General features: G+C 49.2%; 1 protein-coding gene across 2 annotated transcripts in view; it reads left to right on the top strand.

The window, feature by feature from the left end:
• The window catches only part of USP34 (ubiquitin specific peptidase 34), a 1,940,069-nt gene that overhangs the window by 1,640,269 nt on the left and 282,917 nt on the right, over positions 1 to 16,883 (top strand). For both annotated transcript variants that reach the window (XM_069234398.1, XM_069234397.1), the window contains one exon: positions 9,821 to 9,928. In XM_069234398.1, coding sequence (XP_069090499.1) covers positions 9,821 to 9,928 — 108 coding nt within the window. The remainder of the gene's footprint in view (positions 1 to 9,820; positions 9,929 to 16,883) is intronic.

The raw sequence follows: 16,883 nt of genomic DNA, 5'->3' as shown, positions 1-16,883 counted from the left end.
CCGACCACAAGTGGAGGCTCCATTTGGAGGTGGTTTGACACATCTTTGCCCTGTGGGGCACCCTTCAAGTGGATCTATTTGCCACTCGGACCATTGCCAGATCCAACCAGTTCTGTGCCTTCTAGTATCCTGTGCAGGGATCCTTGGGTGACACATTTTGTTTATGGTGGAACTTTCTACTCAATTATGCTTTTCTTCCATACTCTGGATTCCTTATTTGTTGAGGAACATTCTGCAGGATTGCCTCCCAAGCCATTTCTACTGGCATGTGGTCTGCAGACCTTCTGTACTCTTTCTATGTCCCAGGTTACAAGTGCCTCTCCAGGGTAGACCTCCTTTCCCAGTTGTAGGGACAGGTTCGGCTCAGCAACTTCTGAAGCCTCCACCTTCATGTCTGGAGATTGAGCATTGACACCTATTTTCCTTTCTACTACCATCAGAGGTGATGCATCACATTTTGTCTGCTTGTCACCCTTCCATTAAGTCTTTTTACTCTGAAAGATGGAATAGATTTGTTGCTTGGTGTGCTGAAAAGAAAGGTGGATTCCTTGAAGGCTCAGTTTCAAAGGTTCTCAGGTTTATGCTCTTGCTGACTCTGCAGGGTTGTGTAGTAGAACCTATCTGTGTTTCTTTGCCTTTCACTCCAACGTTCCCACTGAAAGTTTTCTATTATATTTTTGACGAGACTAACTTATTTCCTTCTACCCATTTTTTGTGCCACAGTAAGATCTGATTAATTCTGATGGGCTTCCCTTTCGATCCCTTTCATAATTGCCAGTTGAGGCTTTTGGCGTTTAATCTGTTTTTTCTTCTCTCCATTAACTCAGGGAATTTCAACCAATGAGCATCCCAACCCATTTATATGCTTTTTCACAGAGCACCTGGCCCTTCGAACCAGAGATTCTTGCCTTCTTAAAGAGGAGATCTACTGTTAACATACTGACATTTCATACAGTCTCGACGCTACAAGAGCAGTTTGCTATTACTTTGATCACACTAATTAGATCAGGTCTGACGACCTGCTCTTTGTAGGATATGCAGGCAGCAAGAAGAGTAAGGCAATTCCGGAAAAGGACTGTAGGAAAGTACCCTCTTTTCGGCATGGTTACTCCCACTTTTTGCCTGCTATCAGTGTGCTTAAATTGTTTTCACTGGAATGCTGCTAACCGGGACGCTAGTGATTGTGCTTTCTCCCTCCAAATGTGGTTACCTTGGACCTTTATGCACCCAACAATTGGCATACTGGTGTCCCCTTTTAAGTCCCTAGTATATGGTACTTAGGTACCCAGGGCATTGGGACTCAGGGGGTGCCCATGGGCTGCATCATGTATTATGCCACCCATGGGAGGCCTTGCAAAATGTGTCTGCAGACCTGCTATTGCAGCCTGCATGAAAAGGTTCATGCACCCTTTCACCGCAGGTCACTGTAAGTCACCCCTATGGTAGGTCCTTCCAGCCCAAAGGGCAGGGTGTAGGTTCCTGTGTGTGAGGGCACCCCTGCATGAGCAGAGGTGCCCCTACCATCTCCAGTTCCAATGCACTGCACTTTGAAAGTGCGGGGAAGCCATTTTACCTGTGTACTGGACATAGGTCACTACCTGTATCCAGCTACATAATGGTAACTCCGAACCTGGGCATGTTTGGTATGAAATATGTCAGGATCATACCCCATACTGATGCCAGTATTGGTTGTATGATTCCATGCACTCTGGGGGCTGCTTAGGGGACCCCCCAGTATTACTTCTACCAGTCTGCTAGGGTTTTCTAGGCAGCCCGCCCTACTGCCACCCCTCAGACAGGTTTCTGCTCTCCTGCTGCTTGACCAGCTCAAGCAGGGGAAGGCAGAACAAAGAATTTCCTTTGGGAGAGGGAGGCAACACCTTCTCCCTTGGAAATAGGTGTTACAAGGCTTAGGAGGGGTAACCTGCCCAAGCCAGCGGTTTGCTTTGAAGGGCACATTAGGTGCCCTCCTTGCATGAATCGGTTTTCAGCAGTCCAGGAACCCCCGGTCCCTGTTCTGAAGCCAAACTGGACAAAGGAAAGGGGATTGACCACTCCCCTGTTCATCACCACCCCAGGGGTCATGCCCAGAGCTCCTCCAGGTGGCCACTTGATTCTGGCATCCTGAAAATAAAATGTGCAGAGGCCCCTGGGAGCATCTGAGTGGCCAGCTCAGACAGGTGACGTCAGTGACCCTCTCTGATAGGTGGTCACCGTGCAAAGTGACCAAACCCCCTCTTAGGGCTATTTAGGGACTCCCTTGCAGGTGGGTCGCCAGATTTGGCATGCAAGACTCCTTTAGGACTCCTCTGCATTGACCTCTTGTGCTCCTGGCCACCGGAACCGCAACTGGACACTTCAGGAACCAACAAGACTGCAACTTCCGAGACGCCCTCACCTTGCAACATTGTTTCCCCAACTCCTTCCAGCACCTGTAACATTTCTACAGCTGTGCATCCTCTGGGGTCAGCAAGACTTCCGCTGCACCAAGAAGCAAGAAGCAATCTCCCTTGGAGTGAAGGAGTCACTCCCGTGCATCTGCAGGCACCTACAGCTACGACGACCGGCTGCGTGGATCTGCCCTCCTCTAGAACTGCGTGGATCCTGCAACACAGGTGGTGGTCTGGAGTGGTCTCCTTGGTCCTCTCTGTCCACTTTGGTAGACGGTGAGCCCTTGCCTCTCCTTTCAGAGCAGTACCCCTGTGCACCGCAACTCTTCCACCAACCAAGGCTTGTTGTCTCCTGGTCCAAGAGATCTTTAGTCTCCGAGTAGCCCAGCCTCCAGTACTTCATCCTTGTAAGGACAGTCTCCTCACTGCTGCTCCAGCGACGTGTGACTCCTCTCTAGGTGTGCTGATTGGGGCTCATCACATCTTACTGTGCCTACTGTCAGTGGGTTGCCTGTGGGGGCTGCAAATGCTGGCTTTTCTGACTGCTGAGGGTCAGCCTGGACTCCACTCCAAGGGTCAAGTCCACTGGACCTTGCTTGTCCTCTTCAGCCTTGCAACTCTTCTTTTGCTCCAACTTGGATTTGCCAGTGCTTGTTGGCGGTCCTCGTGATCACTGATTGACTGCAAACGAGTGACCGACATGGAACATCACCTGCATGGCTCCAAGGACTCTGCAGCTCCTGGGCTCCACTGCTGATCTTCTTCCTCCCCCGTTAACCAGGATCTTCATCCACAGAAGGGTGGGTAATGGCCCTCCATCGTAGACTGGACTCTGTCCCCTTCTTTTACAGCTCCTCTTCTTCCACCTTTGGGTTCCTCTGTTGTGGTCCTGTTCTTGCAAAGTTCCTTTTCTAAGTCCTCTTGTTAGTCCTTGGGAAGACCAGGTACTTACCTCTGCTCTCTTGGTCGCTGGAAGCGACTTAGGTACTCACCTCCTGGGGTCCCAAGTTCTTCCAGCTTCCCTGTAACTACTCCATACTCTTGGGTGGGAGACTTCACTTTGCATTCCCCTATTTTATTTTAGTATATGGTTTTGCCCTCCCTTAGTGCCCTAACTATTTTCTATAGTTTCTTGCCAATGCTTGTTGTTTCCTATTCTAATTCCTAATTATTACTGTGTGTGTGTATATATATATATATATATATATATATATATATATATATATATATATACGCACACTATATATATATATATTTAGTGTGTATTTACCGCAGTTGGGGGACTGGCTATAAGTAATCTAGTTCAGTGCTACTGCAATAAAGTACCTTTATTTTTGTAACACTGTGTGGTTCCTTTCAGGTGTGGTAAGTTACTATGTGACTCCTGTGGTATTGCAAATGCTTTACACTCCTCCTAGTTACGTCTTGGCTGCTCATCCACACCTACCTCTAGAGAGCCCTGGCTTCCTAGACACTGTCTTCATTCACTTATAGGAATTGCCTGGACCTGGTATAAGGTGCCAACACCATAGGTGTTCACAACACACCAGGCCAGCTTCCTACAAGGACATTATCCAACTGCATTGTTTTAAGCATCAACATGTACTAGACTTGCTTATGAAGAGCCTCCTGAGGGAATCTGAGCCCATGCTACCAGGGCAAAGTCTTCTATGTCAGCCTTTGCCAGGGGTGTCCTGTGGTGGTGATCTGTTTGACAGCATCTCAGGCTTCCTTTCAACCTTTAGGCAAACTTTATTGCTGTTTCTCAGAAGTGAGAAGAGAAGGTAATTTTTCTCCTTTCAAGAGGTGAGAAATCAGCAGGTAGACAGAATACCCACCAGAAAGACCATTACTTATGGTAAGTAACTTTTTCTTCTGATGGATTCTTCTAAACTAAGATTCTTCACATTAGAATATCTTCCAGACCGAATCTGGAGACTTTTCACAGTAATACTGTAATGCACCAATGGGTGCCATTGTGCAGCTCCACACTGATTCTAAATGACCCTGAAAGTGACAGAGCGGAGCCACATATAAGTTTCTCTCATGCTAGATGATGTCTGTTCCTTTCTTTCTGCTCCTTCCAATGTGAATATGGAGCTCCAAGACACAAGCATAAGAAAGTAAAGCAGTGACTCTCCCCATCTCACCACTCTTAATCCAAACAGAATGAGCAACGGTTTCTAGACTTGCATCACATTTCCTCAAGGTTATCAGCCACAAAACTGATACTTGAGTTTGTCCAGTGCTCCCCAAGTTTCCCGGGCTGTCTTTCTGGCATGCCTTCAGTCCCCATCGACCAAGAGCCTCCAGTTAGGTTACTGTTGGCAGGCGTTCTCCTGAATCAGTTTGCCTCCTTGGAACTAGCTACAGGCTCCTACCAACTCCAGTACTGACTTTCACTCCAGCCCCGAGATCCATGTGGTCCCGGTTATCCTGATGCCGGTAGCATCTCTAACAGCACCGATTGATGATCTGGTCGGACTAAAAAGCTACCAGTCTGCATTTGACTGATGTCATGCTGCCAAATTACAACTGGTTGTCATGCAGCCTCACTCTAATTCAGTGCCTCTACCACAATGCAGCTATCAGCTGAGGCTCCATTTTCTTTCTTTTTGTCTCTGACTGTGATCCTCTGCAAGAATAGGACACACCCCAGGCTATTGATGATTGGGGTGAGGGGATTTGCTTATTCTCCCCTCATGATACTGATGCTGCCTTACACCTAGATATACAAAATTCCAGTAGACTGGACACCTCACCTGAAAGTCAACACACAGGCCACCAAGAGAAGAAAGTGCCTCATTTACCTACGACTAAGATAAATGTTTTGACAGATTTTACAGCATGGGCCTGTGACTTCAGAGCCCTTGCTTCCATTCACTTAACACCTTTTTGGATACCTGGATGGCTACCTGGTCGAAACCATGTTCTAGTCTGCCCATTAGCTGCACCAGCCAGCACCCACTGATTCATAATTTCAATCAATCACTTGTTAAGCGCGCTACTCACCCGTTAGTGTATCAAGGCGCTGGGGGGGGGGGTTGCTACTGCTTGAATAGCCAGGTCTTGAGTCGTTTTCTGAAGGTCAGGAGGTCCTGGGTCAGATGTAGGTTGACGGGGAGGGAGTTCCAGGTTTTGGCGGCGAGGTGGGAGAAGGATCTGCCGCCGGTTGTGGTACAGTGGATGCGGGGGACGTTGGCGAGGGCGAGGTTGGCGGAGCTGGCGGGTGGGGAAGGTAGAAGCTGAGACGCTCATTGAGGTAGGCCAGGCCTGCGTCGTGGAGAGCCTAGTGAGCATGGATGAGGAGTTTGAAGGTGATCCTCTTATTGAGCCAGTGAAGGTCTCTGAGGTGGGCTGAGATGTGTTTGAGGCGTGGGAGGTTTAGGATGAGGCGTGCGGAGGTGTTCTGAATGTGCTGAAGTTTCCTCTGGAGCTTGGCCGTTTTTCCGGCGTAGAGTGCGTTGCCGTAGTCCAGTCTGCTGCTGACCAGGACGTGGGTGACTGTTCTTCTGGTTTTGATAGGGATCCATCTGAAGGTCTTGCGAAGCATGCAGGGAGTGTTGAAACATTAGGATGAAATGGCGTTGACTTGCTGGGTCATGGTGAACGATGAATCTAGTATGAAGCCGAGGTTGTGTGCGTGGGTGGTGGGAACTGGTGCAGCTCCTAGTGTGGCAGGCCACCAGGAGTCGTCCCATACTGAGCCGTTGGAGCCGAGGATGAGGATCTCAGTCTTATCCGAGTTCAGTTTGAGGCAGCTTATCTCCATCCAGTTAGCAATGGCATGAAGTCTGTTGTGGAGTTTGATCTTGGCGGTGGCGGGGTCCTTAGTGAGTGAGAGGATCAGTTGGGTGTCGTCCGCGTACGAGACAATGTTGAGGCCGTGGGATCGGACGATGTTAGCGAGCGGCGCCATGTAGACGTTAAAGAGGGTTGGGCTGAGAGAGGATCCTAGGGGGACTCTGCAGATGGTCTTGGTGGCTTTCGACAGGAACAGAGGGAGGCAGACTCTCTGAGTTCTAATGGAGAGAAAGGATGTGAGCCAGTCCGTTGCCTTGTGGCGGATCCTGGCGTTGTGGAGACGTGTGCGGAGTGTGTGGTGACAGACGGTACCAAAGGCTGCAGAGAGGTACAGGAGGGTGAGGGCCCCGGTTTCACCTTTGTTGAACATGATCCTGATGTTGTTGGTTGCGGCGATGAGAGCGGTCTCGGTGCTGTGGTTCTTGCGAAAGCTGGATTGGGGGATGTCAAGCGAGCTGTTGTCCTCCAGGAAGCGGGATAGTTGGTTGTTGACTATCTTCTCGATGACCTTCGCTGGGAAGGGGAGGAGGGAGATGGGCCGGTAGTTCTTGAGGTCTTCGGGGTCTGCCTTGGGATTTTTGAGCAGGGCGTTGACTTCAGCGTGTTTTCAGCTCTCTGGGAAGGTGGCGGTCTCGAAGGAGCTGTTGATGATAGCACCGAGTTGGGGGGGGCGATGATTTGGCTGGCTTTGTGGTGAGGGCAGGGGTCGGCAGGTGGTTCGGAGTGGATGGTGCTCATGGTCTTGGTGGTGTCCTCATCATTGGTATAGGTCCAGGCGCTCAGGATGTTGGTGTGGTTGGGTGCATTGGGGTTAGTGTTGGCTGCGGTGGTCGTGGGGATCGGGGAGGCGAAGCTGCCGTGGATGTCTGTAATCTTGCGGTGAGAAAAGGTGGCGAGGTCTTGCGAGGGGGGTCGATGGAGCAGGCTTGGGGTTGGCGAGTTCTTTGTAGAATGATCTTTTGGTAGTCTGGATGAGCTGGTGATGCTTGCGGATGGCTGTCTTGAGGGCAGCGTGGTTGCTCTCTGTTTGTTCGCGGCGCAATATCTTTTCGATTTTCCGGCACTCCCGCTTGGAGGCCTAAAGGTCGTCAGTGAACAGGGTGCTTTCGTGCTGGTGCAGGTGTTGGGTGGTTTCCTAAGTGGGGCGAGGGTGTTGGTGCAGTCCTCTAGCCATTGTTTGAGGTTGAGAGCGGCTGTGTTGGGGTCGCTGGGTGGCGGGGCATGGGTGAGGGAGGAGATCAGCTGGTCTTTCGAGATCTTGTTCCAGCTCCGGCGAGGGATCTGTTGCGGGTGGTGGTGAGTGGTGGGTTTCTGGAAGGTGAAGTGGACACAGCGGTGGTCAGTCCAGTAGAGTTCGGTGGTATGGGTGAAGGTGATGTGGCTGCTGGCGGAGAAGATGGGGTCGGGTGAGGGGCCGTCTGAGTGGGTGGGCGTTGTGACGAGTTGTTTGAGACTGAGGTTGTCGATCAAGGCTTAGGAGTTGCTGTCGTTGGCGTTCTCTATGTGAAAATGAATGTCGCTGAGGAGCATGTAGTCCGAAGAGGCAAGGGCGTGGGCGCTGTTTGTGTCGGCGAGGGCGTCACAGAACTGTGGTCGGGGACCTGGGGGTCTGTACACAATGGTTCCTCTGAGAGTGGTGTTGGCGTTGACGTGAATCAAGAAGTGCAAGTGTTCGGCGGCATCAATGGTGTCATAGGTGTTGGTTGAGATCCTGATGGTGCTCCTGTGGACTATGGCGATTCCTCCTCCCGGTTTGTTGGTGCGATCTCTGCGGGTAATCTTATAGCCTTCTGGGATGGCTATGGCGATGTCGGGCTCCAAGGAGGGGTTCATCCAAGTTTCGGTGAGGAAAGCGATGTCTGGGGAGGCTGAGGTGAGAAGGTCCCAGAGTTCGAGGGCGTGCTTGTGGACGGAGCGGGTGTTGAGGAGGACGAAGCTGAGGTGGTTGTGGGTGGAGCTGTTGTGGTGCTTGGTGGCTTGGGTGCAGGAGAAGTTGCACATCCGGCAGGAGAAGGGTCCATGGGTGTGCCTCTGGGATGCTTGGATGCAGGCGGTGGGGCAGCCAGGGTTGAGGGCGTGGAGTTCCTCGGCGTTGTAACAGCGTCTGGCGGCATGGGGAGTGCATGGGCCAGGGGGTCTGGTGCTAGGTGCAGTCCAGGCGCAGCGGCTGCCATTAAGAAGGGAAGGTGGGAGGTGAGAACGGTGGGCAAATGGGGGCGGGGACGCAGGGGAGGCAGCGGCGGGAAAGGGGAAATCGGAAAAAGCTGAGAACGAGAGAAATCGGGGAAAGAAAGGCAAAAAATGAAGAAAAGGCACAAAAAATCAGGGGAAAGAGGCAGAGAGCAATAATGGCACAACAAAGGAAAAATGGCCCAAAAAACAAAAGACAGATTACAGGACAGACGCACAATACTTACGGCAACCACTAGACACCCAGGGATGAGGCGCAGGTGGGTGGTGGAGGGCCTCGAACTCGCAGCAGCAAGTGTGGGGTCTGGAGCACGGAGGCAGCTGCGCGGATTGAACAGTGAAACCCGACTTAAAATTTCCATGCATCCAAAGCCGAAAAGTTAAATTCTAAGGCTTTGACCAGTAAAGTTAATCCTGATTTTTCCTGTCCACTCCCACGAATACAAATCCAAAAGAATGGATGATTTTGACAAGCAAATGTTTTCTTCTGCCAGCCTGGCAGTGATGTCCTTAAACACAGTTCTGTCTGTTGTGCTAATAAGCACATGACCATAGGACGTAGCCAGCATGTTCCGTTAGAGAAACAAGTCACTTACCTTTGATAACTTTTTTTTCTTGTGGATGCCCCATGTAATTCCCTCCCACCAACTCCCACCTCCCCTTTGTGTGGAGTAGCGTCTTTCTAACATCTTCAAAGGTTCCTAGTTAGTAATTAGTACACTATTACCAAAATGGTTTAACACTGTTCATCCGAGTTCACAGAAAGCAAAAAGGCAAGAAACTGATGTCTGCAAGCAGAGGTGGCACTTATTTATATGCATCTCTGCTCCGTTACCTCTGGGGCAATACGAGTCAGCAGAGAGCCGCACAACACCACCTATCGATGTGTTGGAGTATTGCTGGGAAAGGCTTACGATCCAGTCTAGCATCTAGCAGATATGTTAAAGTGAGGAATCTGCGGTTGGATAGAGTATCCACCAGGAATAATGCTACTAAAGGAAAGTAACGTTCTTTGAGATCAGTGGGAGAGTAAACTGTGTTGAAATGTATTACCTCAATACTTTAAAAAGTGCAGTTTATTGAAATATTTTGTAGCAGTGAATTCATATGGAGACAATATTTAGTTTCATTCTGTGTTTCAAAAAGTTTAGGTTTACATCTTAAATATTCTTCCCATAATTTTTGTAACTCAACTTTATCATTTAAAGAGTGTTAACATAATGCTTATGCTTGTTAGAAGTATTCTTATTGTTAAAGTAATGTTGTGTCTCTTGACAATGGCTGTATAAACATTTTTAGATCAGTTTAGTGCCTCATATGTTCATAATCTGACCAGAAGGTGAAAACTGCCCATGAGAAAACCTATAACATAATGCTTATGCTTGTTAGAAGTATTCTTATTGTTAAAGTAATGTTGTGTCTCTCTGTATTTTTAGATGTAAAGCAAGCATTGATCCAGTGGCAAGAGAGGATAGAGTTTGCCCATAAGCTCTTAACGTTACTAAATTCTTACAGTCCTCCAGAGCTGAGAAATGCTTGCATAGGTAAGTATATAATTTTTTATTTTAAACACCATTAGATGTGTTTCTGTTCATTATGCATTTCACATACTTTTGCAAATATATATTTTTATAAGTAGGTATTAACTTACCCAAGCGGAATATGAAATGTCAATCAAACTTTCTGGTGAATACTTGTAATGGTAGATTACTCACCTTCACAATATTTCCAAGGCGTCAGACTGAATCTTGAATCTGGAAACAGCAGTACGTGGCCCTGCCACCAGGAAATGATGGTGTGGAGCTGCATATAAGTGCCATCCATGCGTTCTGACATCAATTCCTTTCTTTCCATGCTTACTGTCACTGATCCAAGCCGTGCTCTTACTTTCGTTGGGCTTCCAATGACTTCTGAAACCAGGAAATCAAGTGTGATAGGGAAAAACGTCCCTTCCTAAAACTACAGGTGTCAAACTATATGTTAGACCTGACAACCTTAGGGTGGTCAACCCTGACTTTCAGCCTGCCTCCCTCCACCTTTTGACACTGTTTTGCTGGTTTTAGGACTCTGTGCACTTTACCACTGCTAACCAGTGCTAAAGTGCATATGCTCTCTCCTTTAAATCATGGTAACATTGTTTCATACCCAATTGGCATATTTGATCTACTTGTACGTCCCTAGTAAAGTGCACTACAGGTTCCCAGGGTGTTTTATATTGAATGCTACTAGTGGGCCTGCAGCACTGGTTGTTCCACCCACACAAGTAGCCCCTTAACCATGTCTCAGGGCTGCCATTGCAGGGCCTGTGTGTGCAGTTTCACTGCCACTTTTATTTGGCATTTAAATGTACTTGCCAAGCCTTAAACTCCCTTTTTTCTGCATATAAGTCACCCTTAAGGTAGACCCTAGATAACCCAAAGGGCAGGGTGCTGTGTAGGTAAAAGGCAGGACATGTACTTGTGAGTTTGATTTGTCCTGGTAGTGAAAAACTCATAAATTTGTGTTCCAGTGCTGTGAGGCCTGTTCCTTTTATACGCTACCATTAGGGCTACCCTCATATATTGTTTAAGTGGTAGGTGATCAGAAAGGGGTAGACAGGTCATATTTAGTATGGCCATAATGGTAACACAAAATCCTGCTGACTGTTGAGGTTGGATTTTATATTACTATTTTAGAAATGCCACTTTTAGAAAGTGAGCATTTCCCTGCACTTAAAATCCTTCTGTGCCTTACAGCCTGTCTCCAATACATGTATGGGCTGGGCTGGTTGACAGCTCCCTTGTGCATTTCACTCCACAAACACAGTATGCTCAGTCATACCTGCGTACATCTGCATACTTGAATGCGTCTTCCTGGGCTGGAAGGGTAGAGGGCCTGACACTTAAATTTCAAAGGACAGTGGCCTGCCCTCACACAGTGGACTGACAATTCCCCTATTGGGACCATGGCAGACAGGGTTGTACTGAAACGGGACCTTGTGCACTTCAAAACCACTCTTTGAGGTCTCCCCCACTTCAAAGGCACTTTTGGGTATATAAACTGGGTCCTTGACCCTTCCAACTCAGACACTTCTAAGGACAGAGACACTGCACTAGAACCTGCAACCTGCCAAGAGCAGCACCCTGACTGCCCAAAGGACTCACCTGGGCTGTTTTGCTGCCTTGCTGGCCTCTGGCTCTGCTGAGAAGTGCTCTGCAAGGGCTTAGATTGAGCTTGTCTCCTGTTTCCTGACGTCTCCGGGCCAAAAATACTTCATCTCTGCAAATAAACTCCTTTTGCTGTGAAAATCCTCAAACCCCTTTGGTCTGCCAGGTCCCTGAAGGGGATGAGCATCCCCCCCGATAGCAGTCACCCACTGTAGTGATCCCTGCCACTGCCCAATATTTAAGTTGTCTGGTGGTGAAGGAGGAACCGGTTGTACCACGTGGGAGTCCCACAAGGGGCAAGGCAGGTGCATAGGCATTAGTCGTGTCTGTTCTCTGAAGAGCTCTACACCACATTGCTAGGGCTGTGGATACCAATATGTTTGATCTAGGCGGTACTTGTTTCCCCCTGAGCAGTCGTACTATGAATTACTCCCCTTGCCCAGCTTTGCTGTCCAGTGTTGTCTCCGTTAAGTCTAGCCTGTTTAGCCTTCACGCCGGCCACTGTAATTGAGCAGCCAGATAGTATAGCTCAAAGTCAGGGGCTCCAAGTCCCCCCCCCTCTCAGACGGCAGGCGAAGAGTCCCCAGCGCCACCCGGTGATGTCCCTCATCCCTCATCCCGCATCCCTCATCCTCATGAGTTCACGCAGTAGCGTGTCTAGTGTCCAAAACCCCGATGCCGGGACGGTCAGCGACAAGTTGGTGAAATAGTAAAGGAGTCTAGGGAGCATCGCCATCTTGGAAAGTGTGACCCTGGCCATGACTGGTGGCTTTAAGGAGCACCAGAAAGCCACCTCCATTTTCAAAGCCTGGTATTCCCTACTCAGGTTGCCCTTCCGAAGTTCCCTTCTAGCGTGATAAATCTGGATTCCCAGATATCAAAACATTCGGGGAGCCCACTGTACATCCACCGGGCACGAGAGAGGATTCGCCACTCCCTCAAGCATTGGGACTACATACGTCTTCCGTCTGTTGAGCCATAAGCCAGAGTGTTTACCGAAATCTTCCAAAATCTGGAGCACCTGCGGAAGTACGACGTTCCCATCCCGTACGTAGTTATGGAGGTCGTCTGCGTAGAGAGAGATGATGTGTGGGGACCCCCGCCTCTAAGTATACCCCACTCCCGTTCCCTGTTCCTGAAACTCTCAGCCAGTGACTCTGTGGCTAAGGCAAACAGCAGGGGCGAGAGCAGGCAGCCCTGTCTGGCCCCCTTGTAGACTTTGTAACTGGGGGATATCGTGGGTCTGGTTTTGACTGGCTGTAGGGTGGGTGTAAAGCAAGTTTACCTATCTTCCCCACTACGGTCAAAGGCCCATGCGCTGCATCACCGCCACCAGGAAGTCCCATCTTACTGTGTCAAAGGCCTTTTCCACATCTATGGACACTATCATAGCTGTGGGGTCATGTGGGTGTTTCTCATCATAGAGCAGCTTGTAGAGCCGCCGTAAATTATTAGATGTGTTTCACGCAGGGATGAACCCGTTTTGGTCCTCATGAATGAGATCCCTCATATGTGGGAGTAACCGGTTCGTTAGCACTTTCCCCTAGTATCTTGTAGTCAGTGTTTAGTATTGAGAGTGGGCGATAATCAGCAACTGTCCCCCGTCTTGTTTCCCCTTGGGTAAGGGTATCACCAATGCCTCCCTAGTGGAGAGAGGTAATTCCCCCCTCCCATAAGCCTCTGTGCACATCCCCACCAGTTGCGGTGTCAGTACTCCCATGAACCTTTGGTAGAATTCAAGGGGGGGGGACGGGGGACGTCCGTCCCAGGGGTTTTCCCCGTCTCCAATTCTCTGATAGCAGTCTGCACTTCTTGCATTGCTACCGGTGCCCCCAATTGTTCACTTTCCAGTGCTGGCAGCATTCACATGTGCAACCCACCCAGGTAGGTATGCAGCGCACCCCCTCTTCCAGCAGCGGTGCGCTATAAAGGGTCATGTAGTAAGATCTAAACTCATCATTAATGTGCGTCGGTGCATACAGTATAGTCCCGTCCCGAGTTGTCAGGTGAGTGATTGGCGTCCCCCTGCTTTCTGGTTGAATCAGCCAGGCCAGTAGCCTCCCTTCCCTCCTCTCCTCTGCGTGGATTCTACTAGTGTGTATTTTATATTTGTGGCAACAAAGGCGCTCTAATGCCTCATTATGTGCTTCCCTCACTTCTAAGAGCTGTCGTGGGGCCTCCGGGTTGGTTCCTACTTTCGATTCCCACCTACGTAAGGCTGCTTCTATGCGAAGGACTTCGGCTGTCAGTTCCCTTCTAATTCCCACTGTTTAACCCAGGTAATGGCCCCGGATCACCACCTTCAGTGCCTCCCATTCCACCCTCCAGTCTGAGGCCGTCTCCTTGTTTAGAGTAAAATATTCCGTCAGTCTAGTTGCTGGGCGCCGCAGCAGACCTCTTCTTCCAGGGCTCTAGGGTATAGGTGCCACATCAGGATCGTGGTAATTTCTCAGCTGTCTGCATTGTCACTAGCAGCAGACTGTGATCAGACACGGTGCCACCCAGGTACTCTGAGTGTGTGAAAGTACTGCTGATGCCAGCTGTACAAAACATATTATCAATCCTAGTATGTATTTGATAGATGTGAGAGTAGTGTGAGAATTCCCTGCAGTGCTGGTGCTGTAGCCGCCATATGTCTTCCAATTAGCACCCAGATCTGGACCTCGTCAAGCCCTGTGCCACCCGGATTGCCTCTGCCCCCCGCACAGGTGGAGTAGAACGATCCATGTCGAGGTCGGGGACATCATTGAAGTCACCCCCTAAGAGATAGTGTTATGTCATGAGTTATTGCACAAATACTTAACACATTGCCTTCTAAGTTAAGCCTTACTTCTCAGTGCCAAGCTACCAGAGGGTGGGCACAGGATAATTTGGATTGTGTGTGACTTACCCTGACTAGAATTGTGATCCCTACTTGGACAAAGGTGTAATACCTCCGCCAACTAGAGACCCCATTTCTAACACCATGCCACAACTGTAGGAAACAGATGTCGATCACGGAACTGGATGTGCTACCTCCTCAGGCGTTTTGGCTTGGGGCATAGCTCAAAGTCGTGTGACAAGTATGTTCTCATGTACCCAAATGCAATCCAAGACCTGGGAGTGAGGCCCCATGTTGCCGAACAGAAGAAGTAGTCGGGGTCCACACGTAAGTCAAGAGCACATACTCGCTCCAGTGAGAGGACAAATTTTGATTGGAGTTCAACCAGTAAATCGAAGTCCAAATGTAAGCGCAAAAAGGCAGAGCAAGAAACAAGTCCATCCCTCCACACTCTGTCTGAAGATGTCTGTTGGTGGCCCTCTGGATCTCCAGTTGCAGACTTGATTCCTCAGTTGGTCTTGGTGCAATCCAAATTTCCCAGGCTGTTGGCAACACTACAGCAGATCAAAGTTTTTAATGAGGCAATGTTGCAGATATGTATCACTCCAGGCTCTAAGGAAACAGGGGGGCTCAGTTAGGTTGCTGCTGGCAGAGCCCTGCTCAACACAGTCTGACCCCCTTGGACCTGTCACAAGCTCCATACTGGCTCTGGTGCAGACTTTCAACCCTGCTCCACAACCTGAGTCAGTCCTTTCCTCTTTAAACCAGGTCTCAGTTGTGCCAACGCCATTAGGGGATCCTGTGCTGGTTCCAGTGCCTGATCCTGAACCGACTTCAGCATAATCCTAACAGATGTCACACTTTTGAAATACTAAACTGCAATCAGTCACCATGCAGCCTGAGTTAAATTCTCTGCCCTTAACAGGGCAGGTAAGCCCTTGAAGCCTCCATTAACGTTTTGCCTCAACGAACAACGATTGCCACCACCCAGAGTTGATGATGTTGGTGGGGAATGGGGATGATTCACCCCTTCATGCAAATCTTGCAGCCTGGGCTAGCCTCATCAAAGCCCTTGCCCCTGTTAGATGTGGCCTTCACTGACACGTTGGGCTCGTGGTCAAAGCCATATTTATGCCCACCTATGAATAGGTAGCTGGACATCTCCTGAAAGTCTGGTATTTCAGGTTTCTGCCAAGATGGTGAACCCTAACTCATTCCTCAACACTTTCCTGGATGGGTAGTCTGAGGTTTGAGGCATTTAAAAAACAAATCCTATCTTTGAAGTCTGTTAATTCTGTTTGATAATTGGGCATATAAACGCATGTTGTGCGGTATATGGCAAGTGAGATCTTGCGGGCCATCCTAGAAGACCTTTTGCCTTACTAGCTCAAATATGTGATTGGTGCAGAGTACTGATTGTCTGGGTTGGGCGGTTGGCACTAGTGTGGTGCTCTGCCACCATGCATGATGTGTCCACTGGATTCTCTGGAGAAGTATAGGCTCTCTCTTTTTGTCATGGATTTGTCTTTCGATGGATGACATGTTTGGCAAAAAAGACGATTCTGCCTTGAAACGTTTCAAAGAGATTGGGGCCATGGCATGTTCTTTGGGTCTTTTGACCCCTCATACTGTTTTCTCATCAGTTGTGAAAAGTTTGAGTCAATTCTATGGGCCTGGAATATAGACACCATCGACCAAGACCAGTTTCTTGACAGAAGTGCTTCAGCCGGAAGCCTCCCCATCTGAACCGCTCCTCCCATTCAGTGAATCCCTTACAGATGTCCTTTTGTGTAACTGGTCCAAACCCAACTCAGGGGCTCCTGTGAATAGGACAATCACCCATTGCCACCACCGTGCCTCAGGGGACCCAAGTTTCCTCACTCAGCACCCCACCCCTAAGAGTTTGGCGGTCCAGGCTTCCGCCTCCCATGTTAACCCTGGAACATTTCTTACCACTCCACCGGATAGGAAATCCAAGAGGCTGGAGACAATTAGAAGAAAATGTTTTCCTCCCCATACTGGCTTTGCAGTCTGTAAAAACCACATGCCCTTTGGGCTGCTACTCTCATGCTCTGTGGGATATGGTTGCGTAAGTGCAGCCTGCGGTCCTGGAGTAGGCCTGGGCCGTGCTTTCCCAAGTTATTGCAGCTGGGAAAGATGCAGCAGAGTTCACAATTCGCAGTGGACTCGATGCGACCAACTCGCTGGGCAGAGCAGTTTTGTCAACAGTGGCCCTTAGGTGCCACGTCTGGCTTCAAACTACTGACTATTCGTGGGATGTCATGCCTTCTTTGATGGACATGTCCTGTGATGGTTCCCATCTCTTCAGAGATTAGGCGGACTCGGCGCTCGAACGTTTTAAGAACAGTCAGGCTACGGCCCAGTGTAGGAAGCTGGCTTTTTATGTAGTGGGCTAATTTAAGGGCACACCATGCAAAAAATCCAGATAAGACAGCTTTTGGTTAGAAGGGCTTAGTTTCATAATCCCAAATGCTTTATTTGTGGTAGTGGGGTTGAGCAATTTAGGCTTAT

The sequence above is a fragment of the Pleurodeles waltl genome, chromosome 5 (genome assembly GCF_031143425.1).
Source record: "Pleurodeles waltl isolate 20211129_DDA chromosome 5, aPleWal1.hap1.20221129, whole genome shotgun sequence".
NCBI lineage: Eukaryota > Metazoa > Chordata > Amphibia > Caudata > Salamandridae > Pleurodeles > Pleurodeles waltl.
This window is presented reverse-complemented; position numbering and strand designations above follow the sequence as displayed.